The sequence below is a fragment of the Oryctolagus cuniculus genome, chromosome 7 (genome assembly GCF_051225735.1).
Source record: "Oryctolagus cuniculus isolate XC-2025 breed Fujian yellow rabbit chromosome 7, ASM5122573v1, whole genome shotgun sequence".
Taxonomy (NCBI): domain Eukaryota; kingdom Metazoa; phylum Chordata; class Mammalia; order Lagomorpha; family Leporidae; genus Oryctolagus; species Oryctolagus cuniculus.
This window is the reverse complement of record NC_142873.1, coordinates 139,836,958-139,862,595: the sequence shown is the minus strand read 5'-3', so window position 1 is coordinate 139,862,595 and position 25,638 is coordinate 139,836,958. Positions and strand designations below refer to the sequence as shown.

Here is a 25,638-nt window from a genome sequence, read left to right as displayed (position 1 = left end):
GGGGGCAGGGCGGGGCGTGGAGGGCACACAGGCTTGGCTTGCACTTCCATCTCCATCAACACTTCAAAGACCTGACTGAAACTTCGCAATTGGACGTATTTAAGGGGGACAGTGTGATATTTCAATACATGTAAACAAAAATGATGGCTAGAGGTTGCGGAGTGAATGGGGACGCCTTAACCTTAACTGTGCCTGACCAGAGGCCTGAGGCTCCTCCCCGTCCTTGTTGACCCAGGGGCTGGAGGCCAACACCCCCCCTTATTAGCCTCATGAACTTGGTCAGGGTCACCGTTAGGCACCTGTTTTGCATTTTCTCATCTGTAACGGGGATGCTAAGAGTATCTTACTCCCAGGTGGTGTAGGGAATCATTGAGCCTGCGCCGCCACGTATCTGGGAAGTGCCTGGTGCACAGCCCTTGTGCGTGTGTGTGTGTATGTGGGTGTGTGTCAGCGCCCCCACACCCACCCAGGCACCAATCTCTGCCATCCCATCTCAGGCACCTCCCACTCACCGGCTGCTGGAGGCGGGGCTCTCGGTGGCGGTGGGGCGGCAGCCAGGCCTGGGGGCTATACTGCAGTACACACCGTGCTGACCGTGAACTCCGCCTCGCTGGCCATGATGTCCGTGGGCTGGATGTTGCGATCGTACATTGGGTTCTCAAATGTGGCTCGAACGTTCGTGTTCTCGTGGCCTGCGTAGCCGTTGAAGGGAACCTTGGGTCTTCTCCTGGGAGGGAGACAGCATGGGGTGGGGCCGTGAAGAGGGGGAGGCACAGCGGGCTCCTTGGGGCCTTTTAGTCCTCACAGCTCTCCTGAGCTGCCAAGGCTCCGGGTGGCTTTGGGCCGGGGCATCACCCTGCCCACCCGGCCGCCTCCCTCGTGGGTACCTGTGTTTGTAGAGATACAGCACGAAGCCCGCGATGATGAGGGCGATGAAAGGCACCAGGATGGCAGCGGCCACCGAGCTGCTGTTGGAAGCAAAGTGGCGGCCGATGGACTCGGGGTCTGACTCCCACAGCCTGAGGTCTGCAAAGGCCCAGAGCATTAGAACTCAAGTCACAGCGCCACAGCCCGAGGCCCACGCACCCCGGCACGCGTGGCTGTGGCCGGGGACGCCACCTGGAGCCTGCCCGCCCCTGGGGAAGGGTGCTAATGGCTGCCACGCCCCGGAGGCCGGTGCTCAGGCCCTGGGAACGCAACGTGCGGGAGACAGGGTCTCAGAACCGTCTTCCGAGGCTGCCACGCCCAGCTGTCCTTATCCTTGGCACTATCCCAGAGCTTGTATTAGACCCTCAAGCACCTGCCTGGCCCCAGAGAGGATGAGAACCCCAGTGGGGCCTTCAGCACCGCCCCCCCGCCCCACCCACCCCAGCCCCCTGCTCGGGACAGACACCAGTTACCGAGTCTCTGAAAGCCGAAATGCCCGAAGCCTTGGCCCTTGACGGAGCCTTGGTAGATGAAGGTACCTCCAGAGGACTCGGAGGAGACCTGGGAAGTGAGGAGCACAGAGAGCGAGAGGGGAGGCTGTGGAAGGATCTAGAACTGCTGCTGACACGTTCAAAGGTAAAGGCTGCCAGACAGGCCAGGGTCACCACTGACCCGGCGCGGCAGACGGGTGACAACTTGCCCACCCCCCGGCCCTGGCCGGCCTGAGCGACCCACTGAGTTGGGCCAGGGGCACTTCCACTTGGATGAGGTGGGGTGAAAACCTTAGTTTTTATTGCTCAGATCACAGAATCTGTCCCTGCCTGTTTCTCATTGTCAGGTGGGGAATAAGAGCCACACCTGTGTCATGGGGTTGTTGTGAGGGTTAAATGAGCTCACACAGAGAAAGCACTCAACTCGGAACAACCAGGCACACCCATGGGTGCTGATATTCCTGACATGAATGAACAGCCTTTGGAGCGTGACAGACCAAACAGAACCTTGACTAAACTGTGCCAAGTGCATTGAGCGCATGTGGGACATGAGCCACCATTCCAATGGCCGCTATTTGGCTCACAATGGCCGACACAATGGCTCCCTGCCCCCCAGTGCTGCTGTGCCTCCATGATGCTCGTGTGACACGTGGCCTGTGGCCTGAGCTTTGAGGATACTCCAGGAGGCTTCCCCCTGCTCCAGTGCCCGAGGGCTGCCTTCTGTCTACCATGCCCTAAGCAGACTTCCCCATCTTGTTCCTCCAACACATGGCTGGCTGTGGAGGGGGCCCTGATGGCCAGTGGTCGTCCTAGGCACTGGCTGCAGCTGCTGCTGGCCCTCCAGAGCCCACTCTCATCTTGTCCCTGGCCTACACACCCAGCTCCACGTCCCAACTTTGACCCTTGTTCTCGCACGTCCAGCGCCCCTCCCAGCATGGTGGATGGCAGAATCTCTTGTTCCTTTGCAGAGTTTGCACTGCCACTGTCGGAGCTGGCGGCTACCTCCGGGCATACAAAAGGCCTGTGTGTGCCAGCCCCTGGGGAAGCCAGATGGTTCTCTGTATAAATAAGGCAATGTCACTCGAGTCACAGTGCGCTACCAGCTGGTCCCGTTGGGGAGGATGCACTGTGACCCCTCAGCTCTCTGCCACTCGGGCCCACTATGACATCACCCTCCTTCCCACCCTCCTCTTCTAGTGCCAAAAACCCAAGGCCAGGGTACTCAGGGCTGCCACCTGGGAGGCAGGGGTGCATGGCTGGGGCACCCTCCTTCCACCTCCAGAATGCCCTAGAACGCAATGTCTTTTCCACCGCAGAATGCAAGGCTCCTCCCGCCCCCATGTCCTGGTCTCTCAAGCTGTGCTAAGTCACACTGTGTGCACACCCTCAAGAGAGAGTGGACGCCACAGGTGCTCCTCTGGGACTTGGCACCTCTCCCGGTCCCCACCACCACCACATCCCCACTGCACTCCCTCCCCTCACCGCCGCTTCCCTTTCTGGAGTTTCTGTTACTCCTGGTCAGTTGTGGTCCCAAAATACCACATGGAAAATTCCAGAAATAAACATTTCATAAGTTTTAAATCACGTTTATGTTATATTGTAATTGTTCAACCGTACTATTAGGTTTTGTTGGTCTTTTTACTGTGCCTAATTGACAAACTAAACTTTCTCACAGGGAGAAACAGGTTCAGGACTGCGCACAGCTTCTAGTACCCACTGGGGGCCCGGGAACACACTCCCCTGGGCTGAGGGTCGGGCTCTATGCCTGGAGTTCGCTCCCGTCCCACAGGCCCTTGGCCCCGTGCTTCCTGTTCCATCTCCCTCCGCCCTGCTGCCCCCGGACTCCTAGTCCCCCTCTGGCCTCCTCCCTTGCAGAGGGGGACGCCTGTCCCCAGTCCTGGCCCCACGAACCCTCCAGGTGAGTTTCCATGGGGCCCCTGGCGTTCCCACACTCTGTCCTCCTCTGCCCGCAATCGGGGAATCGGGGCTGGGGTGGGGACGAAGAGTCAGTGAGCCAAACTTACGTGCCCGTCCAGAGCCCAGTGGTCGTCTCTGAACTTGTTCACGAAGATCTCTGCAGGCCCCATGATCTGGTAAACGTGGAGCAGGAGGTGGAAATCTTCTTTCTTGTAAGTTCCTGGGGAGAGAGAGACCAGGGAGTGCCCACACATGTGGCTGCGAGTGAGTGGAGTTTCACCCGTACGTTGAGATAAGTGACAGTTATGTACAGTGTTGGGTGGGGGACGCTCTGTGGGCTGAATGTGAGTATTGGCAAGCTTGTGCACACATGTGTTCACAGCTGGGCTGCTGGGAGCAGACTGGGGTCCTGGTCACACACGCCCCGCTGAGAAGATGACTGTTTCCACTTGCCCTTAATACACATTCATGTTTACAACTCGGTGGGTGCCACAGTACAGGATGGCAGGTGCATGGGAGAGGGCCAAGGTGTTTATGACTGTGTGCTGGAACAAATGAGTGAAGAATGTGACTGTGGAATTGTGCTGTGTGTGCACATGGGTGGTGTGTTAATCTATACAATGAATAGTTGGTTTCTAAGAGATGTAGTTTTTCTGATTATGGAAACATTGAATATTGGGGAAATTTTGGAAAATGCAGAAATCCCTAAAGAATCTAACACTAAGAAACTACTACTATTGACATTTTGGTGTAAATATTTCCTGATTTCTTATGAAGATAAACTTTGCCTTTAAGAGACTGAGGTCTGGGACTGGGGCAGCGGGTCAAAGACCTGGCCTGAAGCACCCACATCCCATATGGGTGTTGGTTCTAGTCCTGGCTGCTCCTCTTCTGATCCAGCTCTCTGCTGCGGCCTGGGAAAGCAGTAGAAGATGGCCCAAGTGCTTGGCCCCTGCACCCACGTGGGAGACTCGGAAGAAGCTCTTGGCTCAGCTCCAGCCATTGCAGCCATTTGGGGAATGAACTAGTGGATGGAAGACCTCTCTGTTTCTACCTCTCTCTGTAACTCTGTCTTTCAAATAAGTAAAATAAATCTTTAACAAACAACAAAAAAGAGACTGAGGTCTTATTTTAAATGCATCAGGGTGGCTGCACATCCCCTAAAATTGATGAAATATTGTACTTAGTGGAAATACTAAAAATTCTATTTCTTTATTTCTGGGAAATTACCTATTTCCAATTTGTATGCAATGGGGAAAAGCCCTGTAAAGTGAACATCCTTTATTCCTATGTGTTAGGCTCCCTCTGTATCCGTGTCTTGGGACAGACAGTGGTAGAAGTGTAATTAATGGATCCAATCAGTTTCCAAGATCTGGATACAAACTGCTGACTTGTTTTTTAGAATGGTACTGTTTAATCCTCTCACCAGCACTCAGGTTTACTGATTCCAAAACTCTTGAGCTGAGGGGATGAAGTGGAACATGACATTTGTGTTGACTTGTTTTTTGATCAGTGCTGAACAATATTCTTGCCTTTGTTCACTGGCTGGCTGTGTTTTGGCTTTTGGGAATTCCCTGCCTCCTATTTTCGACCTCTCTTCTCTTTGCTTAAAAAAGTGCTTTCCACCGGCGCTGTGGCTCAATAGGCTAATCCTCACCTAGCAGCGCTGGCACACCGGGTTCTAGTCCCGGTCGGGGCACCGGATTCTGTCCTAGTTGCCCCTCTTCCAGGCCAGCTCTCTGCTGTGGCCAGGGAGTGCAGTGGAGGATGGCCCAAGTGCTTGGGCCTTGCACCCCATGGGCGACCAGGATAAGTACCTGGCTCCTGCCTTCAGATCAGCGCGGTGCGCCGGCCATGGCAGCCATTGGAGGGTGAACCAATAGCAAAGGAAGACCTTTCTCTCTGTCTCTCTCTCTCACATCCACTCTGCCTGTCAAAAAAAAAAAAAAGTGCTTTCCACATTCAAGGTACTAGTGTTGTCATCTGACCATTTCTCTTTAGTCCAAGGTGCTTTCGTCACGCAAACAGTCCCCTCCTCTTCCCAAGAGGCAAGGCAGAGCCTTGCATGACAGCGCGATGCCATGATACCACACTCAGCCTTGGAACGGGCACTGCCCACCACCCTCACCGCCCGCCTTACACTCAGGACACGGCTTGCTTCTTACCAGCCAAGTGCAGCTCCACACCACTGTGGTCAATCATGGTGGCGTTGACCTTGCTGTTGGCCACCTGGAGGCCAGTGACTTTGAGCATGGCCGGCTGCTTCTTCCCTTGGTACTCATAGGCCCCTTTCCACAGAGAATTCTTGGCAAAAACGTCCCCAGGAACTAGAGGAATTGAGCAGCAGATGTAACAGGGACTTTGTGTGGCAGAACTGGGCCACCCGATTTATACTTAGACCTGATCCCAATCTACTGACTCAGCTGTTTCCTGTACCCAACACATGGGGAGGCGGTACAGTGCTCTGGCTCTCTGTGTTTCAGGGCAGGTGGGAATTGAATGAGCCTGTTGAAGAGATGTCTGCACTTGCATGTTCTCCGCAGCACTGTTCCTAGTGGCCAAGGGACGCAATCAGCCTGACCACCAACAGATGACCGGGTAGGAACTGTAGCATGGGGCTGATGCTGTGGAGCAGCAAGTTAAGCTGCAGCTTGCAGTGCCAGCAGCCCATCTTGGAGGGCTTGTTTGAGTCCCGGCTGCTCCTCTTCCAATCCAGCTCCCTGCTAATGCAACTGGGAAGGCAGCAGAAGATGCCCAAGTGCTTTGGTTCCTGCCACCACATGCGAGACCAGAAAGGAGTTTCTGGCTCCCGGCTTTGGCCTGGCCCAGACCTGGCTGTTGCAGCCCCTGGAGAGCAAAGCAGTGGATCAAAGTTCTCTCTCTCTCTCTCTCTCTCTCTCTCTCTCCTTTCTCTCTGCCTTATTTTAAAGAAAAAAGAAAAGGTGGCACATACACACAATGGAATACTATTGAGCCTTTAGAAAGAAGGGAATCCTGTCACTTGTGACCACATGGCTGAACCTGGAGGACACTGTGCTGAGTGGAGTGAGACGTTCACAGAAAGACAAATCCCATATGGCCACTTAGATGTGGGAGCTGAGACTCTGGAACTCACGGAGTGCAGAGTGGAAGGGTGGTTGCTGGGGCTGGGATGGGAGGGAGGGGGAGGTGGTGGTGAAGGATACAGAAGTTGAGCTGGGCAGAGGAATGCTTGAGTATCTGTTGCTCAGTCATGGACACTGGTGAATAACAATGTGTTGCATATTGGGAAATTGCAAAAAGAATGCATTTCCAGTGTTCTCACCACACACACACACACACACACACACACACACACAACTAGGTGAGGCAACAGATATGTCAACCAGCGTGATTTTTCATCCCACCATGTAAACGTGTATCAGAATATCATAGTGTTGCCCATAAATACATGTAATTATTTGTTAATAAGAAATGAAACATAATAAAGGAAAAGGAGAGATACAGAGAAAACTAGAAAGAGAGAGGAATAAAGAGAAAAAAGGAAGGGCTTAAAAGGAGGAGAAAAGAAAAGAGAAGAGAAAGGAGTGATATGGCAGTTCAGTTTGATGGACAGGAACACAGCCAAGGAGTCAGATGGAGCTGGGTTCTTGGTTTATTTAATTGTTTTTTTGAGAGTGAGAGTGAGAAAGAGAGAGAGAGCGAGAGTGAGAGCGTGCAAGCATGAGAGTGAGTGAGCACACTTCTTCTGGTTCACTCCCCTAACGCCTGCAGTGGTCTGGTTGGAGTTTGGCCTGGGTGGAAGCCAGAAGTCAGGAACTCCAGACCAGATTTGGAGACCGGGTTTGGAGAAACAAAGAGACGTCCAAGTATAGGAAGCACACAGAACTCCCAATAGACATGACCAGAAAAGATCCTCGCCACGACACATTATAATCAAACTCACCACAGTGAAACATAAAGAAAAGAATCTAAAATGTACAAGAGAGAAACGCCAGATTACTCTTAGAGGATCTCCAATTAGACTCACAGCAGACTTCTCATCAGAAACCCTACAGGCTAGGAGGGAATGGCGAGACACAGCCCAAGTACTAAGAGAAAAAAACTGCAATCCCAGAATATTATATCCTGCAAAGCTCTCATTTGTGAATAAAGGTGAAATAAAGGCCTTTCATAGCAAACAGAAATTGAAAGAATTTGTAACCAAAGGCCAACCCTGCAAAAGATGCTTAAAGATGTGTTACATAAACACAGAAACACGGTCATCAATATGAAAGTAGGTAAAGGAAGAAAATCTCTCAGTAAAAGATCACAGGAAGTTCAAACTATAAATTAGAAATATCTTTGGAAAAACAGGGCAAAGTCACTACTTATCAATAATCACATTGAATATAAATGGCATTGACTCTTCAGTTAAAAGACACAGACTGGCAGAATGGATTAAAAAACAAAACCCATCTATTTGCTGATTACAAGAAACACATCTTTCCAACAAAGGTGCATGCATACTGAAAGTGAAAGGTTGGAAAAAGATATTCCATACCAACAAAAACAAAAAAAGAGTTGGCGTAGCCATCTTAATATCAGACAAAATAGATTTTAACACAAAGATTGTTAAAAGAGACAAAGAAAGGCACTATATGATGATTAAGGGATCAATTCAACAGGAAGATGTAAATATTATAAACATATGCACCTAATTACAGGGCACTGCGCTACTTAAAAGATATGCTAAGGGACTTAAAGGGAGACTTAGACTCTAATACAATAGTACTGGGGGGACTTCAATACTCCACTTTCAGAAATAGACAGATCAACCAGAAAGAAAATCAGCAGGAAACAGCAGATTTAATCAACACTATGGATCAAATGGATCTAAAAGGTATCTACTGAACTCTTCATCCTAAAGTTGAAGAATACATATTCTTCTCAGCAGTGCATGAAACTTTCTTTAGTATTGACCACACACTAGGCTATAAAGCAAGTCTCAGCAAATTCAAAAGAATCAAAATCATACCATGTATCTTCTCAGGCCACAGTGGAATGAAGCTGGAAATCAGCAACTCAGGAATCCCTAGAGCATATGCAAACACATGGAGACTCAATAACATGCTCCTGAATGAACACTGGGTCATAGAAGAAATCAAAAGAGAAATCAAAAACTTTCTGGAAGCAAATGAAGATAACAACACAACATATCAAAACTTATGGGATACAGCAAAAGCAGTGTGAAGAGGAAAGATTATAGCAATAGGTGCCTACATCAAGAAATTGGAAAGGCACCAAATAAATGAGCTTTCAGTGCATCTCAAGGATCCAGACAAACTACAGCATGACATATCACTGGTCCAACTAACTAAAAAAAGAAGAGAAAAGACACAAATCAATAAAATCAGAGATGAAAAAGGGAATGTAACAACAGACACCACAGAAATAAAAAGAGTCATCAGAAATTACTACAAAGAGTTGTATGCCAACAAACTGGGAAATCTATCAGAAATGGATAGATTCCTGGACACATACAACCTACCTAAATGGAACTATGAAGACACAGAAAACCTAAACAGACCTATAAACAAGTCAGAAATTGAATCAGTAATAAAGGCCCTCCCAACAAAGAAAGACCCAGGACTGGATATATTCACTGCTGAATGCTACCAGACATTTAAAGAAGAACTAACTCCAATTTTTCTCAAACTATTCAAAACAATTGAAAGAGAAGGAATCCTCCCAACTTCTTTCTACGAAGCCAGCATCACCTTAATTTCTAAACCTGAAAAAGATGCAGCATTGAAAGAACAGACCAATTTCTCTGATGAACATAGATGCAAAAATCTTCAATAAAATTCTGGCCAATAGAATTCAACAACACATCAGAAAGATCATCCACCCAGACCAAGTGGATTTATCCCTGGTATGCAGGGATGGTTCAACGTTCGCAAATCAATCAGTGTGATACACCACATTAACAGACTGCAGAAAAAAACCATATGATTATCTCAATAGATGCAGAGCAAGCATTTGATAGAATACAACACCCTTTCATGATGAAAACTCTAAGCAAATTGGGTATAGAAGGAATATTCCTCTACACAATCAAGGCAATTTATGAAAAACCCACAGCCAGCATCATATAGAATGGGGAAAAGTTGGAAGCATTTCCACTGAGATCTGGTACAAGACAGGGATGCCCACTCTCACCATTGCTATTCAGTATAGTACTGGAAGTTTTAGCCAGAGTCATTAGGCAAGAAAAAGAAAGTAAAGGGATACAAATTGGGAAGGAAGAAGTCAAACTATCTCTCTTTGCAGACGATATGATTCTTTATTTAGGGGATCAAAAGAATTCCAGTGAGAGACTACTGGAACTCATAGAAGAGTTTATCAAAATAGCAGGATATAAAATCAGTGCACAAAAATCAGCAGCCATGGCAGAGAAAGAACTTCTAAGATCAATCCCATTCACAATAGCTACAAAAAAATCAAATACCTTGGAATAAACTTAACCAAGGATGTCAAAGATCTCTACGATGAGAATTACAAAACTTTAAAGAAAGAAATAAAGAGGATACAAAAAAAAAAAATGGAAAAATCTTCCATGTTCATGGATTGGAAGAATCAATATCATCAAAGTGTCCATTCTCCCAAAAGCAATTTATAGATTCAATGTGATACCAATCAAAATAACAAAGACATTCTTCTCAGATCTGGAAAAATGATGCTGAAATTCATATGGAGACACGGGAGACCTCAAATAGTTAAAGCAATATTACACAACACAAACAGAGCAGGAAGCATCACAATACCAAATTTCAAGACATACTACACGACAATTAAAATCAAAACAGCATGGTACTGGTACAAAAACAGATGGATAAACCAATGGAACAGAAAAGAAACAGCAGAAACCAATCCACACATCTAAAACCAACTAATATTTGATCAAGGATCTAAAATCAATTCCTGGAGCAAGGACAGTCTCTTCAACAAATGGTGCTCGGAAAACTGGATTTCCACATGCAGAAGTATGAAGACCCCTGCCTTACACAAAAATCTACTCAACATGGATTAAAGACATAAATCTATGACCCGACACCATCACGTTATTAGAGAACATCAGAGAAACCCTGTAAGATATTGGCACAGGCAAAGACTTCTTGGAAAAGACCCCAGAGGTACAGGCAGTCAAAGCAAAAATTAACAATTGGATTCCATCAAATTGAGAAGTTTCTGTTCTGCAAAAGAAACAGTCAGGAAAGTGAAGAGGCAACTGACAGAATGGGAGAAAATATTTGCAAATTATGGAACTGATAAAGGATTAATAACCAGAATCTACAAAGAGATCAAGAAACTCCACAACAAAACAAACAACCCACTTAAGAGATGGGCCGAGGACCTCAATAGACATTTTTCAAAAGAGGAAATCCAAACGGCCAACAAACACATGAAAAAATGTTCAGGATCACTAGCAATCAGGGAAATGCAAATCAAAACCACAATGAGGTTTCACTTTACCCTGGTTAGAATGGCTTACATACAGAAGTCAACTAACAACAGATGCTGGCAAGGATGTGGGGGAAAAGGCACATTAATCCACTGTTAGTGGGAATGCAAACTGGTAAAGCCACTATGGAAGACAGTTTGGAGATTCCTCAGAAACCTGACTATAGCCCTACCACACAACCCAGCCATCCCACTCCTCGGAATCTACCCAAGGGAAATTAAATTGGCAAATAAAAGAGCTATCTGCATCTCAATGTTTATTGCAGCTCGATTCACAATAGCTAAGACATGGAATCAACCTAAATGCCCATCAACAGAAGACTGGATAAAGAAATTATGGGATATGTACTCTATAGAATACTACACAGCGCTAAAAAAAATGAAATCCAGTCATTTGCAACAAAATGGAGGAATCTGGAAAACATCATGCTGAGTGAAATAAGCCAGTCCCAAAGGGACAAATATCATATGTTCTCCCAGATCTGTGACAACTAACTGAGCACCTAAAAGGAAACCTATAGAAGTAAAACTGACATTATGAGAAACAATGACTTGAACAGCCCTTGTCCTGTCGAGGAACAACTTACTATTTTATTTTTTTCAGTATTTTCTCTTAATTAACACACAATTATTCCTAGGTGTTTAAATTTAACTGAAAATTGATCCCTGTTAAAAATAAGAGTAGGAATAAGAGAGGGAGGAGATGTACAGTTCAGCACATGCTCACTCGGACTTACCCCTAATGGTAGAGCTAGAAATGTGCCATGGGACTCCAGATCCCATTAAGGTGGCAGGTACCAATGCCATCTTACTAGTTAAGGTGATCAGTTTAAGTTCATAAATGATCATAAAGACAGGATTAAGTGTCAAAGGAATCACATAAATAAGACTAGTGTCTGCTAATAATAACTGATAGAATTAAGAAGGATAGAACGACCCAACACTGGAAGCGGGGCACATAGCAGACTCAGGGAATGGCAAATGCCCTAAAAAGCACTTTGGCCTCAGAATCAGCCCTTAAGGCATTTGGATATGGCTAAAAAGCCCATGAGGGTTTCTCAGACATGGACAGCCAAGGCACTGTGGCAAAAAATTACCTAAATGAAAGATCTCTGTGAGTGAGATCCCAGTGGAAAGAACGTGCCATCAAAGAAGGAGGTACCTTGCTCTGAAGGTACCTTGTCTAAATGGCCTTGTCTAAATAAGGTAGGAGTTTGTGAACTCAAGAGGCTTCCATAGCCTTGGCAGCTCATGACAAGACCCTCGGGTGATTACTGACATCATAAATAAGAGTGTCAATTGTTAAATCAACAGGAGTCACTGTGCACTTACTCCCAATGTAGGATCTCTGTCCTTAATGAGTTGTACTATGCAAATTAATGGTAAAACTAGTCTTCAAACAGTACTTTATACTTTGTGTGTCTGTGTGGGTGCAAACTGTTGAAATCTTTACTTAGTAGATACTAAGTTGATCTTCTGTATATAAAGATAATTAAAAATGAATCTTAATGAAGAATGGGATAGGAGAGGGAGTAGGAGATGGGATGGTTTGTGGGTGTGGGGGTAGTTATGGGGGGAAAAACCGCTATACTCCAAAAGTTGTACTTTTGAAATTTATATTTATTAAATAAAAGTTTTCTTAAAGATGATCTAATGTTGTCACTGTGTATTACAGGATATCACACACATAAAAGCATGGAAGGGGTGATAGCGAGTAAAACTGTCACGTACCCTTGCAGCAAATCTCTTAGGTGGGAATGCTGATCCCTGCTTCACCACAGGAAGACTGGACCTCAGAGGTAGAGCCCATCCGCCCAAGAACTCAGCTCATTAGAGGCCAAAGCGGCACCTGAACTGAACTTAGCACGCCCAACCTGGTCTAGTTTCCCATGTACTACACATGCTGACATGATGGACGCAGGGAGAAAGGCTATGAGGATTCTGCAGTGGTCAGGTCACGGCTACTGTTCTGAGTTCAGTTCTGCACGTGGTACTTGCAAAGACACCAATCCTGTTTTAGAAAGGTCACCTGTCCAGGAAGCTCCCTGGACAGGACTTGGGCCTGTGTGTCTGGATGACCACACACTGGTGGTCCTGTGCCAGGAGGGGCTATGGTTCTAGATAGTTCCAGAGCTTGAAGCCCTGGACATGTGTCTGGAAGGCCCTGGCCCCTTGCCCTTGGTCTCTCCTGGATGGGGCTTCTCCTTCCTCCGGGAGCCTGCCTGGGCCCAGGAGTCAGGTGGGGACTCCTGCTTGGGTCGGCAGCTGTTGTTCACTTCTTCCCCTGGCCACTCAGCAGCTCACATGCACGTTTCTGGCCAACTAGGTGACGGAAGCACCACCAGTGTCTGGAGCCAGTGATGGGGACGTACGTACCTGAGGCTTGGGTGAGTGGCGGCTCTCGGGCTGTGTTGATGGGTCTCCCACTGGGCCGGACCTCTGCTGGGGAGAAAGAATGGAAGACAACAGGTTCAGCCTCTAGTTCACACTCTACTTGGAAAACAATGGCCACCAGGTCAGCGTGTTACTCTGAGATCTTGCTTTGGGTTTATCTGTTTAGACATAAGGGGCTGCTCTGATGGATTTGTGAAGCCATAGATTTATCGCAGAAGAATAAAATATCGAGGAAATCAGTTACTGAAATATTTAGGCATGAGGATAGAGATGTATATGTGATTTAGCTGTAGAGTCTTGTAATCATAATCTTGAAGTAGTCAGGAGAAAAACTCAAAATAGAATTTCCGCATGATCCAGCAAACCCAATTCCATTCGGCCATAAAAAAGCATGAACTTCTGATAGCTCTTGCAACATGGATGAGCCTGGAAAACACTCTGCTATGTGAAATGAACCAGACACAAAAAAGCAGGTGTTAAGGGTCTGGTGCTGTGGCATGGTAGGCTATGCTTCTGCCTGTGGTGCTGGCATCCCATATGGGCACCAGTTTGAACCCTGGCTGCTCCTTTTCCAATCCAGCTCTCTGCCATGGCCTGGGGAAGCAGCAGAAGATGGCCCACACGCTTTGGGCCCTGCACCCGCATAGGAGACCTGGAAGAGGCTCCTGGCTCACAGGTGGATTCAGAGAGACAGAAAACACAAGCAAGGTTTCCCCGGGCTAGGGGACGGGGAGATGGAAACTACTGTTCAACAGGTGCAGAGCTTCTGTTTGGGGTGAGGAAGAAATTCTAGAAACAGACAGTGGTAATGGTTATACCATGTCATGCAGGTAACTAATGCCACTGAATTGTACACCTTACCTTTTGTTTTATGTACATTTTTACACAATAAAAAATGAATAATAAATGATTTTTTTTTGACAGGCAGGAGTGGACAGTGAGAGAGACAGAGACAGAGAGAAAGGTCTTCCTTTGCCGTTGGTTCACCCTCCAATGGCCGCCGCGGCCGGCGCGCTGCAACCAGCGCACCGCGCCGATCCGATGGCAGGAGCCAGGTGCTTCTCCTGGTCTCCCATGGGGTGCAGGGCCCAAGCACTTGGGCCATCCTCCACTGCACTCCCGGGCCACAGCAGAGAGCTGGCCTGGAAGAGGGGCAACCGGGACAGAATCCGGCGCCCCGACCGGGACTAGAACCCGGTGTGCCGGCGCTGCAAGGCGGAGGATTAGCCTAGTGAGCCGCGGCGCCAGCCTGAATAATAAATGAATTTTAAAAAAGAAACCGATACTACCCCCATATATGGAAAAACATAATGATAAGTGTTTGAATAGATGCAAATGCTAATTACCCTGATTTAATCATTATTCATTGTCCTCCTGTACCTTGTAACTATGTACAAATATTATATGTCAATTAAAAACTAAAAAACTAAAGAGTAAAACAAATGATACTTTCCATAAATACAAGAACCTTATAAAAATTAATGCGGTGAAACTAAAACAATGCTACAGAACGCTGGCCCTGACAGAGGTGCTGCCCTGAGGTCCTCACGGGGCAGGGAGGAAGAGGGCTCAGAGCACGGATCCTGGTCAGAGCATCAGCCGGGTCTCCTGCTCTGCCCCCTCGGCAGCAGGTGGCCTGGGCTTCTCTGTGCCTCAGTTTCCTCATCGACTCCATGGGGACCTCGGAGGGTGGCTGTGAGGATTGGCATTAACCCACAGAAATGTGCCTGGCCTACGGCGAGATCAGCACCTGTAGGAGCTCAATGCGATTCCAGTAGCAAACTGATCCCCTTAAAATTTCTTCATTTTAAAAATTTGTGCTAGTGTTTTTAAAAATTATTTGCTTATTTATTTGTGGGGGGGGGGGGAGGAGGGGGGGAGAGAGAGAGAGAGAGAGAGAGAGAGAGACTGACTTCCCCAAATGCCTACAACAGCCAGTCCAGGGGCTGGGCCAGGCTGCAGCAGGGTTCAGGAACTCCATCCACGTCTCCCATGTGGGTGGTAAGGACCCAGCTCCTTGAGCCATCGTGGCTAACAGGAAGCTGGGACTGGCAGCAGAGCTGGGATTCATACCCAGGCCCTTCAGAATGGGATATGGGTGTTTTAACCTCCAGGCCAAACACCTGCCCCGTAACTCCTCTGGTCTTTTAAATTGTTTTTACTGCTCTGGTTGAGTCTCCTACAGACTCTACCCCTCAGACAACCAGAGGCAGGAGGTAGCTTCTGGAAGTCCAATTCTGCCTTCTCTCTTGTCGCCTTTCAGCTCAAGGTCAGTCCTCACTTTGGCCTCCCACCCCGGGGGTGGGGGGTGGGGGGGAGGTTCACAGAGCCAGCACACTCACCCAGGCAGATGGGCGGCTTGCCTGTCCAGCTGCCATCTGCTTTGCAGGTGCGGTGCTCGGAGCCGCCCTTCAGAGTGAAGCCCTCCTGGCAGGAGTAGATGAGCGTGTAGCCCATGGAGGGCAGGTCCAGGGCCCCGACGTTGGCGTGGGTGGGCGTCTCTGGCTGCCTGCAGTGGTGGGCTGGGCGAGAGGGAGGGAGTGCTGAGCCCGAGGGGCTGAGGGTCTCCAGGGGCCTCTTGGGCCATTCACGCCCCTGTTCCCAGGTGGGGCATCCTCTTCCTGCCCCTTCTGGGCCCTTTCACAGCCCTCCCGGCTCCTCTCCCCGGCCCCAGGCTGGCATCACTAGGCCTAGGTGAACGTTCACGTGGATGTCTATGAGGGCCCAAGGGGTAAGGACTACAGAGAAACGAATATTGGCCCAAACGACGAGTAGTGAGCTCCCTGTCACTGACAGCATGCAAGCATGTCGGGATGCGGGTGAGTGCACTCACGGACACAGTCGGGCGGGGTGCCGCTCCACGTCAGGTTCGGGAGGCAGGTCCTGGTGGTGGAACCCTGGAGCAGGTAGCCTTTCTGACAGCGGAAGAGCACGGTGCTTCCGACCTGTGGCATGGACGGAAGGTTCCATCGCCTTCCATCCAGCAACGCCTCATACGCCTCCCCCCGAGTTACAGACGCTTCTGTGGCCCACCTGCTGCCCAGGCTGCTGCCTCTGCCGGCAATGATACCCTCCCCTTCTCTGCTGGGTGAAATCTATTTATCCTTTGGGGCAGCTGACACCACGCCTCTTCCCCCCGGCCTCCTCCAATCCCAGGAGCCAGATCAGGGCTCCCCTGTGCACACGGCACGCTGCAGTAGACAGAGTGCCCAACTCGGGGTCAGAAGACGCTGGATCTGAGCCCTGGCTTCTGCGCTGGCTCACTGGACGGCACTCCCTGAACTTTACTCTTCCATCCTGCCCCAGCTGCACGGGAGCACCGTGACACTTGGATGAAGAACTATGCAAAATTAAGTGATGGCTTGTGTCTGTGTGTGTGTGTGTGTCCCTTTCTCCTATGAACCATAAGTTCCTTAAAGCTGAGAGAGGCTTTTTTACCTTGCACAGACACCTGTGGGCGCCCTGTTTGCAAAGAACCCCTGAGCAGAAGTGCCACCCCCACACTATCCTGCCCTCTCATCAGCTGTCCCCCACTTCCATCCCCCCATGGATTCCTGACTCCTGTAACTGCCGGCTCTGTCTCTCCCACTCCACACCCATCTGGCAGAATTTTGGGGGTGGGACCAGATTCCCACACTGCAGTTTGATTTCACTGCTCCCCAGCTCAACCACTCCCACTGTCCCCATTACGTCCGGGAGCAAATTCAAAGGCAAGGTGACCCTTTCGTTCTCCATTCTTGCCATCCACGCCTAACCTAGGTGCTTCTTGGATTCCATCATTTGTTTCAGCAAATACGGCATCTTTATCTGCCTAGCGGAACACATCAAAACCTCAGGTCACGTTTGATTCCACAGAACCCTCCGTCCAACACACCGAGAAGTCCTCTTTGTTCTACCTGCACGGTGCGTTCTGAACACCTCTCTGCCTCCCTGTCACTCCTGTCACACAATGCCGCCCCTGTCCCTCTCCTGAGCCGTGACAACAGTGCCCTCCTTGTCTGAGTGTTTCTATTTGTGATCTCTTGTTATTCATCGTCTACTCAGCAGCCCGAGTGATATGTCAAACGACGAATCCGATAGCGTTGCTTTCAAATGACTTTCAGCATAAAAACCAAAATGCTGGTCCCAGCCCTAAAATGCCATGTGACCTGACCCAGGCCGCCTTCTTGGCAAAAAACTATTGTGTGACACCTGATCAATGCAGGGAACACATAAAAGGGGACTTCAAAAATTCATGGGAAAAAAAAAAGGAATTTAAAGCGAAGCTTATTTTGGTGCAAATGCTTTGAATCCGTGCCTAGCTTGTTTCATAGTGTGCATGTCCTGTGGGCTTTCTGAAGACCCCTTGTACAGAGATGAAGTGTGAGAATGAAATGGATGCCACAGTGGAGCCTGATGCTTGGAGCAAGGATGCTCTTACCCCAAGCTGCTCCTTAGCGCCCTGGACGGCACCTGCTATCGTGAGCTTTGTGGTGATGAGCCTATCCCATATGCGCGCACGCATCTCCAAACACTTGGTAGGTTTCACTCACTAGTGTGTTTCTAGACAGACCTGTGCCGCAGGGAGCCGCATCATTCACTCTCGCTGCAGTAGAACAACCTACCGTGTGACCACACCATAATTCTCCTGTCTCCTGGTCACATGCAAACAAGCATCCGGGGTGTGTTCCCAGGAGCTGGTGAAGTGTGCTTGCAAGCCTCACCCAGCCGTCTGATGTCGTCACCTGCCTCTCTCACCACACTGTAGACTCAATGGCAGGCCTGCCCGTTGGTCCCCACCATGCTCCCTGGGAAGGCCACCGGCTGCGCATGCGGCTGACCCTCCCCATGTAACGTGTTGCCCTCAGCAGGGCTCTTTCCTCACTGCCGTCCCTAAGGTAGCACCTCAGCGCTGTTCACGCCCCCTCGCTTGGCCCTGGCTGGTGCTTAGGGGAGGTCTCAGCAGTGACCTTGCTTGTGTGCTTGTCCTCACCAGCCGTGCGGTCTCACTGGAGCAGGGGCCGGCTGCCCTGGTCCCACTCCCCTCCTTGTGTTCCTCGTTCCGAGGACCGTCTTAGGTCATCAGCAGTGGCTGAATGAGTGCTGACAGCAGGAACTACATCACCCGATTAGACCGCAGTCCCCAATTTTCTCCTGGGTGTCTCTTGGCTCCAGTTCATTGTCTGCCTCAGGCTGTGCCTTCCTGCCTCCCCCTCTGTTGAGTGTCCCAGCCCAGGCTGTCCCAGCCCTTTCCTCCTCCCAGTGCTCGTTCTCGGGTGCCTGGCCTGCCTCACAGTGGCCCTTGCTCGCCCCTGCTGGCCGGTCGAGCTCGGCTCCACGGTGGGGCTGCAGGAACCTTGAGGACCCAAGGTCTGCGTGTGCCCCAGCTGCCAGCAGCTGGGAAGTGTCTTAGAACGACACCGGCACGCCCTCTTCCTCCCTGGCTTCTCTGAAGGAAGCAGGATGCTGAGAGGCACTCCTGTGGAGCACGAACCAAAGAGGCAGGGCGCTTCCCTTCTCTGGTTTCCAGGGTCTCGGCCTCGCTGGGTGCTGTCAGGAGGGAGGTCCCTGGGGTCGCTGATGGGCAGGGACAGGAGGCAGGAAGGCCCAGGCTTGGTGCTCTCCTTACCTGATAGCCCTGGGAACTGTTCTGCATCCCAAACTGTGGCTTGCCGGGGTCTGCACACACAGTCAGCGTCGGATCTGAATCGCAAAACAAAGACAAGGCCCTGTGGTCACTGAACTTTCTCTGCCTTGGTGCGCCCTGAGAAACAGGTGCAGGGAAGAAAACGGGCCACCTCCCGCCTTCCCAGATCTGCACCTGCCTCACGCCTCCCGCTGGCCAGTCCACCCCCGGTGCACACTCGCTCGGGCTACTTCATATCCTGCTCCAAGCATCCCAGACAGCACCTGTGCCCTCGTGCAGATAAGACCGCCCAAGACTAGGGACGGAAGGCCTCACCTGCCACCAGCCCGGCCACCCTCTGCCCGGAGCACCTCTCACCTACGCAGCTGGGCTGGGTACCACTCCACGTCCCGTCCGACTGGCAAAACCTTCGTGGAGAGCCCACCAGCAGCAGAGGGGGCTGGCAGGAGTAGGAGACGGACGACCTGTAGGAGAAGCCTCGGTCTTCTCTCCTCCCGCGGGGCGGGACGCCTGGGTCTCCGCAGAACACCGCTGGGAAGCAAAGGAGAAAGGCAGGCTCGAGCTACTTTCCAGAACCTGGTCTTCGTCTGCCTGTGTCCTGTCTTCCTGCAGGTTCCACCTGAACTCGGGAAACCCGGGTTCAGTCCCGGGTAAGAGCTTAGTACTTACAACCGCCTTGGGGCTGCCGCTGCCACGTGCTTCCTCTCCTGCCCACACCCTAATGCTTATGCTCCACCATCCCAGTCATGGGGGACACTTCAGTAGGGTTGGAGCAATGAGAAAAAATAACCCACCCAGAATTTTCCCTTCATTCTCGTGCACCTTCCCTGCTAGCTCTCACTTGGATGCGTGTGAACTTGTGCACAGCTGCAAATCCAAGGCTGGTGTGATTGTGGCTGTGGCTTGGTTCACCTAATGGCATCCTGGAAACATTTTCCACATGTGTGACGTTACCAGTACTGGCCCCACAGTTCTGCAATGGGGGCAGTATCATAATTGTACTTTATCATAATCCTCCGACCAGACATCTCCTATTGTAAAGTTATGTACAACTTTTCTTTCACATGGTTTACAATTTAGGCATGGCATGTTACTTTGAAGGTTGGAGCATGCTGCCAGCTCTAGATGTGTACTGCCACATTCCTTTTCCAAGGGTGCCCACTTACACTGTGCTGGGAGTATGTGAGTGTGCCCATTTCTTTTTTATTTATTTATTTATTATTTATTTATTTATTTTTGACAGGCAGAGTTAGACAGTGAGAGAGAGAGAGAGACAGAGATAAAGGTCTTCCTTCCATTGGTTCACTCCCCAAATGGCTTCTATGGCCGGCGCACCGCGCTGATCCGAAGCTGGGAGCCAGGTGCTTCCTCCTGGTCTCCCATGCGGGTATAGGGCCCAAGCACTTGGGCCATCCTCCACTGCCTTCCCCAGCCACAGCAGAGAGCTGGACTGGAAGAGGAGCAACCGGGACAGAATCCGGCACCCCAACCAGGACTAGAACCCGGGGTGCCGGTGCCGCAGGCGGAGGAGTAGTCAAGTGAGCCGTGGCGCTGGCCTAGCGTGCCCATTTCATTCAGGTCATGTTATTGTCAGAGCATATCATTAGCTGTGGGCTGCAAAGCTCTCTCTGACAGCCCCTCAAGTGTCACTCCGTGCTGTGATATGAGTGTGTGTGTGTAGGTGAGGGGGCTTCTAAAGGTCCTCAGGAAGACAGAATTAAAGGTTATGTGAGTTTCCCACGAACTTCTGGAAGCATCCTCGTGGAGTCAGGAGGTTCACAACCTCATGCAAAATAAAGTGGACGCTGGGCCTGCGGCTGGTGCCTGGCAGGCGGGGCGCCCAGGCTGGCCGGTGAGAAGGCAACGCAAAGCCACGCTGCTCAGAAGCTCGCAGGCCCACGACGAGACAGCGCAAGGAAGACATGCAGATGTCTGACAAGCAACCTCCACTGCCGGAGAGGTGTGAGTGAGAGACTGCTGCGGGGATGTCCCCCGGGGCCTTCTTTCTGGAAGACGGCTGGGTGACACGCGTCAAGGAGCACAGCGTGCCTGCTGCTTGGCCCAGCCCTCTCACTCCTAGGCTTTCACCACAAGCGTCAAGAAGTGCTATTTTCAGGGCTGTTGGTTACAGAACTGCTCTACCATGAAGTCGGAGACCACCTGACTTGGTCACCCACTAGAAGACTGAGGGATCTACAACAAGGACATTCTTCAAAGCCATCAGCATCTATGATAGGTGGATCAGCATTGATAGCCAAAGGTGCTGATGGACAGCTTTTGGTGGCCTATCAATGGGTATGAGTTATGAAACAGTGTGTACAGCATGGCCTAATAGCATTTATAGGAGATTCTACTCATACACATTGCAACACACAGGTTACTACATGTGCAAAAACTGGTCCACGTGGAGGCACAATCCAAAGCTTAGATGTAGTTATCTTCGGGAAGTGACAGTTCAGGTGATTTTTAGCTTCTTCTTTGTATTTTCTTGTATGTACAATTTTCCCCCTAGGACTTTGACCTTATTCATTGTTAAAAAGTAACTTGGCTATTCCTCAAGGGGCAAAGTGAGGTGGCTGAGTCCAGACTCTGCCCTGTGACTTGCTGCTGAGAAGTTAATTATGTACCGAGCACCCGTGTCCACTTTTGAGCTGCTGGCCTGAACTTCTGTGGAAATTCCCAGAAAGAAGCAGATGTTCAGAGGTAGAGGTACCCAGAAAGTCTCATGAGCATGTGAATAGTTAGAGAAATGTCGAGTAGAAAGAAAAAGCGGGTCTGGGCATTTGGCTTGGCAATGCAGACATCACAGCCCGCATCAGAGTGCCCGGGTTCTGCTCCCGGCTCCAGCTTTCTTTCTGCACACCTGGAAAGGCAACGAGGCTGACTCAAGTGACTGGGCCCCTGCCGTCCACATGGGAGGCTTGGGTTGTGTTTCCAGCTCCTGGGTCCAGCCCTGGTTCAGCCTTCCTGTGGGTATCTGGGGCGTGAACCAGCTGGTGGGAGCTCTCTCTCAGACATACAAATAATAATAATAAAAAAAACAGGTCCTGTTTTTATACAAAGCATGCCCAGGTGTGGGGGGTGACAAGCAACTCTGGGGTCCTCAATGAGTAGTTCATCCTGGAATGGACTTGGGGCTCTTTAGGACACTTTTGGAACGTTTTCCAGGAAGACAGGCACGTTGCTAGCACAGGGCATCCCCAGATCGTCCGGCCTTAACAATCTTTCATGCCAGGAAAACAACGCCTGGCCTGTGGCTTATTGCCCCCCACTCTGACTCCTGGCAGTGTTCAGGGTGGTATGGCCATAAACTCCTTCCCTCTTTCACAGAGCTCTGCCCTGGTTTTCAGGAGGGGACGATCTACCCCAGGCCTCCCAGCACAGAGCAACGAGGAAGGAAAGGGAAGGGGCCAGCAGATGGGGGGCTCCAGGGGCCCCGCTGAGCCACTTACGGAAGCACTGCGGCAGCTCTCCGGTCCAGGACCCATTCCCCTCGCAGGTGAGCACCGCGGGCAGCGAGAGCTGGTAGCCCTCCAGGCAGGCGTAAGTCACGCTCGAGCCCCACATGAAGTCGGATCCCACCACCTTCCCGTTGGGGATGAGCTGAGGCGGCTTGCACATGATAGCTGGGGGGAGACCAGGGAGGCTGAGTTCTGGTGCTGCCCTGGGAGAACCAGCCCAGTTGTCATCACCGGTATCTGTGGCTGCCCCGCACCTCCTGGGAGCGTGGCCCGGCAGGAGGAGCCAGAGAGGAGCCGTCTGGGTGTGGCAGCTCTGACTTTCTGCATTGCCCAGTGCCCTCTGTTGATGTCTGAGGGTCAGGTCCCTTCCCACTCCCTCCTGGCAGATGGCTATGGGACAGTTCTCTCCTTGGAAAAATGCTAGGGCTCTGTCTTACCACCCCCATGCCCTGCCCCGGGGCTCAAGGCCCTCCGTCCACATCTGCGGCCTTCTGACGCACCTTTGCAGACAGGCTTGGTGCCATTCCATGTCCGGTCCTTGGTGCAGCTCAGCACGGACACCCGATGTGACTCCATCATGTATCCAGGGACGCACTGGTACGTCACGGTCTTGTTATACCTGAAGTCATTGCCCAGTCGGAGGCCGTTGGCTGGAATCCCAGGGTCACCACAGTTTATGACTAGGAGAAGAGTGACGCAGCATTGGCCACTCCTGGTTCAGACCCCATTTCTCCTTAGCACCCTGATACCATGCCTCCACTCCCTGCCCAGGTCTGAGAAGGCAAGGGCAGATCAGCCACACCCTCCCTCCTCACAGGCTCCCAGGGTCCATTCTCAAGTTCATTTGGTTAAAACTCTCTGCATTGGCCCTCCCACCTCCCTACTGCCCTTGCCCACGCCATCCTTGTGTGGCCAGCTCCTTGGGCTGTGGAGACCTGTCTTCTAATCAAAGCAGGCCCCTGAGAGGAAGCACCCAGAGGGTGCTCTGTTCCTGAACAAAGCAGGGGCTCAGGAAGAGGGGGAGGATCTCCAGGCTGAACAGCCTAATGCGCTAATGGAGCACCTGAGACAATTTGCCCCAGGGTGGGTCTTAGCACCTGCTGTTCTGCCCAGGTCGCTGTGGGCTGCACAGCCTGGAAACAGAGTCTTGTTATGGTAAGGAGTAAAGGTAGGGTCTCTGATCAAAAGTGGACCTGACATGGGATTTCAGAGGCAGCCTGCAGCAGTAGACTGAGACTTTTCCATGGAGGATGTGGTCTGATTCCCTCGCCTGATCTCTCCCTAGCTGGGTGCCGCACTGGCTGCTTTCGCAGGGAAGGGGGCTGGGGCCACCCTGGAAGGAAGCAAGAAAGGGCAGCCATGAAGCTGCTCCAGGCTCAGGTTGGGGAGGGTCCACAGAGGGAGAAGGAAGGGACAGAGATAGTGGCCAGGGGGAGCTGTAAAGTGCTCAGGGAATCTGGTGGAGCCTTAGGGTTTTGCCTTCAAAGATTAAAAGGCCGAAGGCACTGGCTGGAGCCCAAGAACTGGCCAACATTTTCTCAGCCTCCCTGAGCCTTGTCATCTCATTCAGAAAGCAGGGGTGGATCGTAGCTGTTCTGTGGACTGAGGGAGGATCCAGTGGCGCGTGTGTGCAACAGAAAGCCTTCCATGAAGGGGCTGCCCCACCTACTCACACACGACTCACGCAGGCTCCTGGTCTCACGGGGACTCCCTTCTCCTTTGGCATGCAGTAGCCAGGTTGCCTCGGCTCTCACCTGTGCACTCGGGGTCACTGCCCGTCCAGGTGCCATTGACGGAGCAGTGTCGGCTGAGCAGGCCCGTGGCGTAGTAGCCTTCCCGACACTCGTAGACGATGGAGCTGGAGAAGACTAGTCCGTCGCTGAACGTGACTCGGGCATTGCTTGGCGTCCCGGGGTTCCCACAGGAGATCACTAGGAAGCCAGAGGGGCACATTATCCACCAGACCCACAGCAGGTGGCACTGGGGGCTGTGAGCTGCCTAGAGTGGAGGGCTCTGGCTACAGGGACCCTGCGGAGGGCGTGGACAACTCTCCTGCTGCCTCTGCCTCCTGACCATCTATCTCACCCCAGGCAGGGAGCAGAGACCTGGATGAAGTTTTCAAAAAAATTATTTTTAAGTAAAAAAGGCTACAAGGCTATTTGTTTTATTATCACACCTAGAATTTTAAGCAGCAATTCCTAATACCAACAAATATCCAATCTTCCTCGATTTCCTCTCTTTATTTATTTTAAATATTTATTTATTTGAATGGAAGAATTACAAATAGAGGGAGATGGGGAGTAAGACAGGGAGAGAGAGAGGGAGAGAAGGAGGAAGGGAAAGAGAGTGAGAGAGAGAGAGAGAGAGAGAGACAGAGAGAGGTATCTACTATCTGCTGGTTCACTCCCCAACTGCCAACAATAGGCAGGTCTGGGCCAGGCCAAAGCCAAGAATTCCATCCTGGGCTCCCACATGGGTGGCAGGGGAAAGAGAGAAGAAAAAAGAGAGCTCCTGTCCGTGGTTCACTGCCCCTGTGCCTGCGATGGCTTGTGCTGAGCTGACCTGAAGCTGGGCACCGAGAACTCAACCCAGGCCTCCAGTGTGGGTGGAAAGAGGTCAGCTACGTGAGGCTGCCGCCTTCCAGCATCCACATCAGCGAGAAGCCGGGGCCAGGAGTGGGAGCCGGGTGTTGAACCCAGGTGCTTCCGTGTGTGACACAGCATCTTAACCATCACTAGGCTAAACATACCCCCCCCCTTTTTTGACAGGCAGAGTCAGACAGTGAGAGAGAGGGACAGAGAGAAAGGTCTTCCTTCCATTGGTTCACCCCCTCAAATGGCCTCTACGGTTGGCACGATGCGCCGACCCAAAGCCAGGAGCCAGGTGCTTCCTCCCGGTCTCCAATGGGGTGCAGGGCCCAAGCACTTGGGCCATCCTTCACTGCCTTCCTGGGCCACAGCAGAGAGCTGGACTGGAAGAGGAGCAACCGGGACAGAATCCGGCGCCCCGACTGGGACTAGAACCTGGGGTGCCGGCGCCGCAGGCGGAGGAATAGCCTAGTGAGCCGCGGCCCCGCCCCCTTTTATTTTTACTTGTATTTATTTATTTATTTATTTAACAGGCAGAGTGGACAGTGAGAAAGAGAGACAGAGAGAAAGGTCTTCCTTTGCCATTGGTTCACCCCCAAAATGGCCACCGTGGCCAGCACACTGTGGCCAGCGCACCGCGCTGATCCGAAGCCAGGAGCCAGGTGCTTCTCCTGGTCTCCCATGCGGATGCAGGGCCCAAGCACTTGGGCCATCCTCTACTGCCTTCCCGGGCCACAGCAGAGAGCTGGCCT

At 51.0% G+C, this 25,638-nt stretch overlaps 1 protein-coding gene across 7 annotated transcripts in view; it reads right to left on the bottom strand.

Annotated features, from left to right (window-relative positions):
- Positions 1 to 25,638, bottom strand: part of CSMD2 (CUB and Sushi multiple domains 2) — a 624,779-nt gene that overhangs the window by 11,609 nt on the left and 587,532 nt on the right. For 4 of the 7 annotated variants that reach the window (XM_051832047.3, XM_051832045.3, XM_051832048.3 and 1 more), the window contains 13 exons: positions 24,053 to 24,229; positions 22,799 to 22,978; positions 22,290 to 22,463; positions 19,195 to 19,368; positions 18,820 to 18,893; positions 16,045 to 16,156; positions 15,554 to 15,733; positions 13,194 to 13,259; positions 5,501 to 5,662; positions 3,443 to 3,555; positions 1,401 to 1,488; positions 888 to 1,026; positions 513 to 727 (listed from right to left, as the gene is read on the bottom strand). In XM_051832047.3, coding sequence (XP_051688007.3) covers positions 568 to 727; positions 888 to 1,026; positions 1,401 to 1,488; positions 3,443 to 3,555; positions 5,501 to 5,662; positions 13,194 to 13,259; positions 15,554 to 15,733; positions 16,045 to 16,156; positions 18,820 to 18,893; positions 19,195 to 19,368; positions 22,290 to 22,463; positions 22,799 to 22,978; positions 24,053 to 24,229 — 1,799 coding nt within the window. In that variant the 3' untranslated portion in view covers positions 513 to 567. Of the gene's footprint in view, positions 1 to 512; positions 728 to 887; positions 1,027 to 1,400; positions 1,489 to 3,442; positions 3,556 to 5,500; positions 5,663 to 13,193; positions 13,260 to 15,553; positions 15,734 to 16,044; positions 16,157 to 18,819; positions 18,894 to 19,194; positions 19,369 to 22,289; positions 22,464 to 22,798; positions 22,979 to 24,052; positions 24,230 to 25,638 lie in introns of those variants that run through there. The other 3 variants (XM_051832046.3, XM_008273718.5, XM_051832052.3) reach the window with 2 other exon arrangements.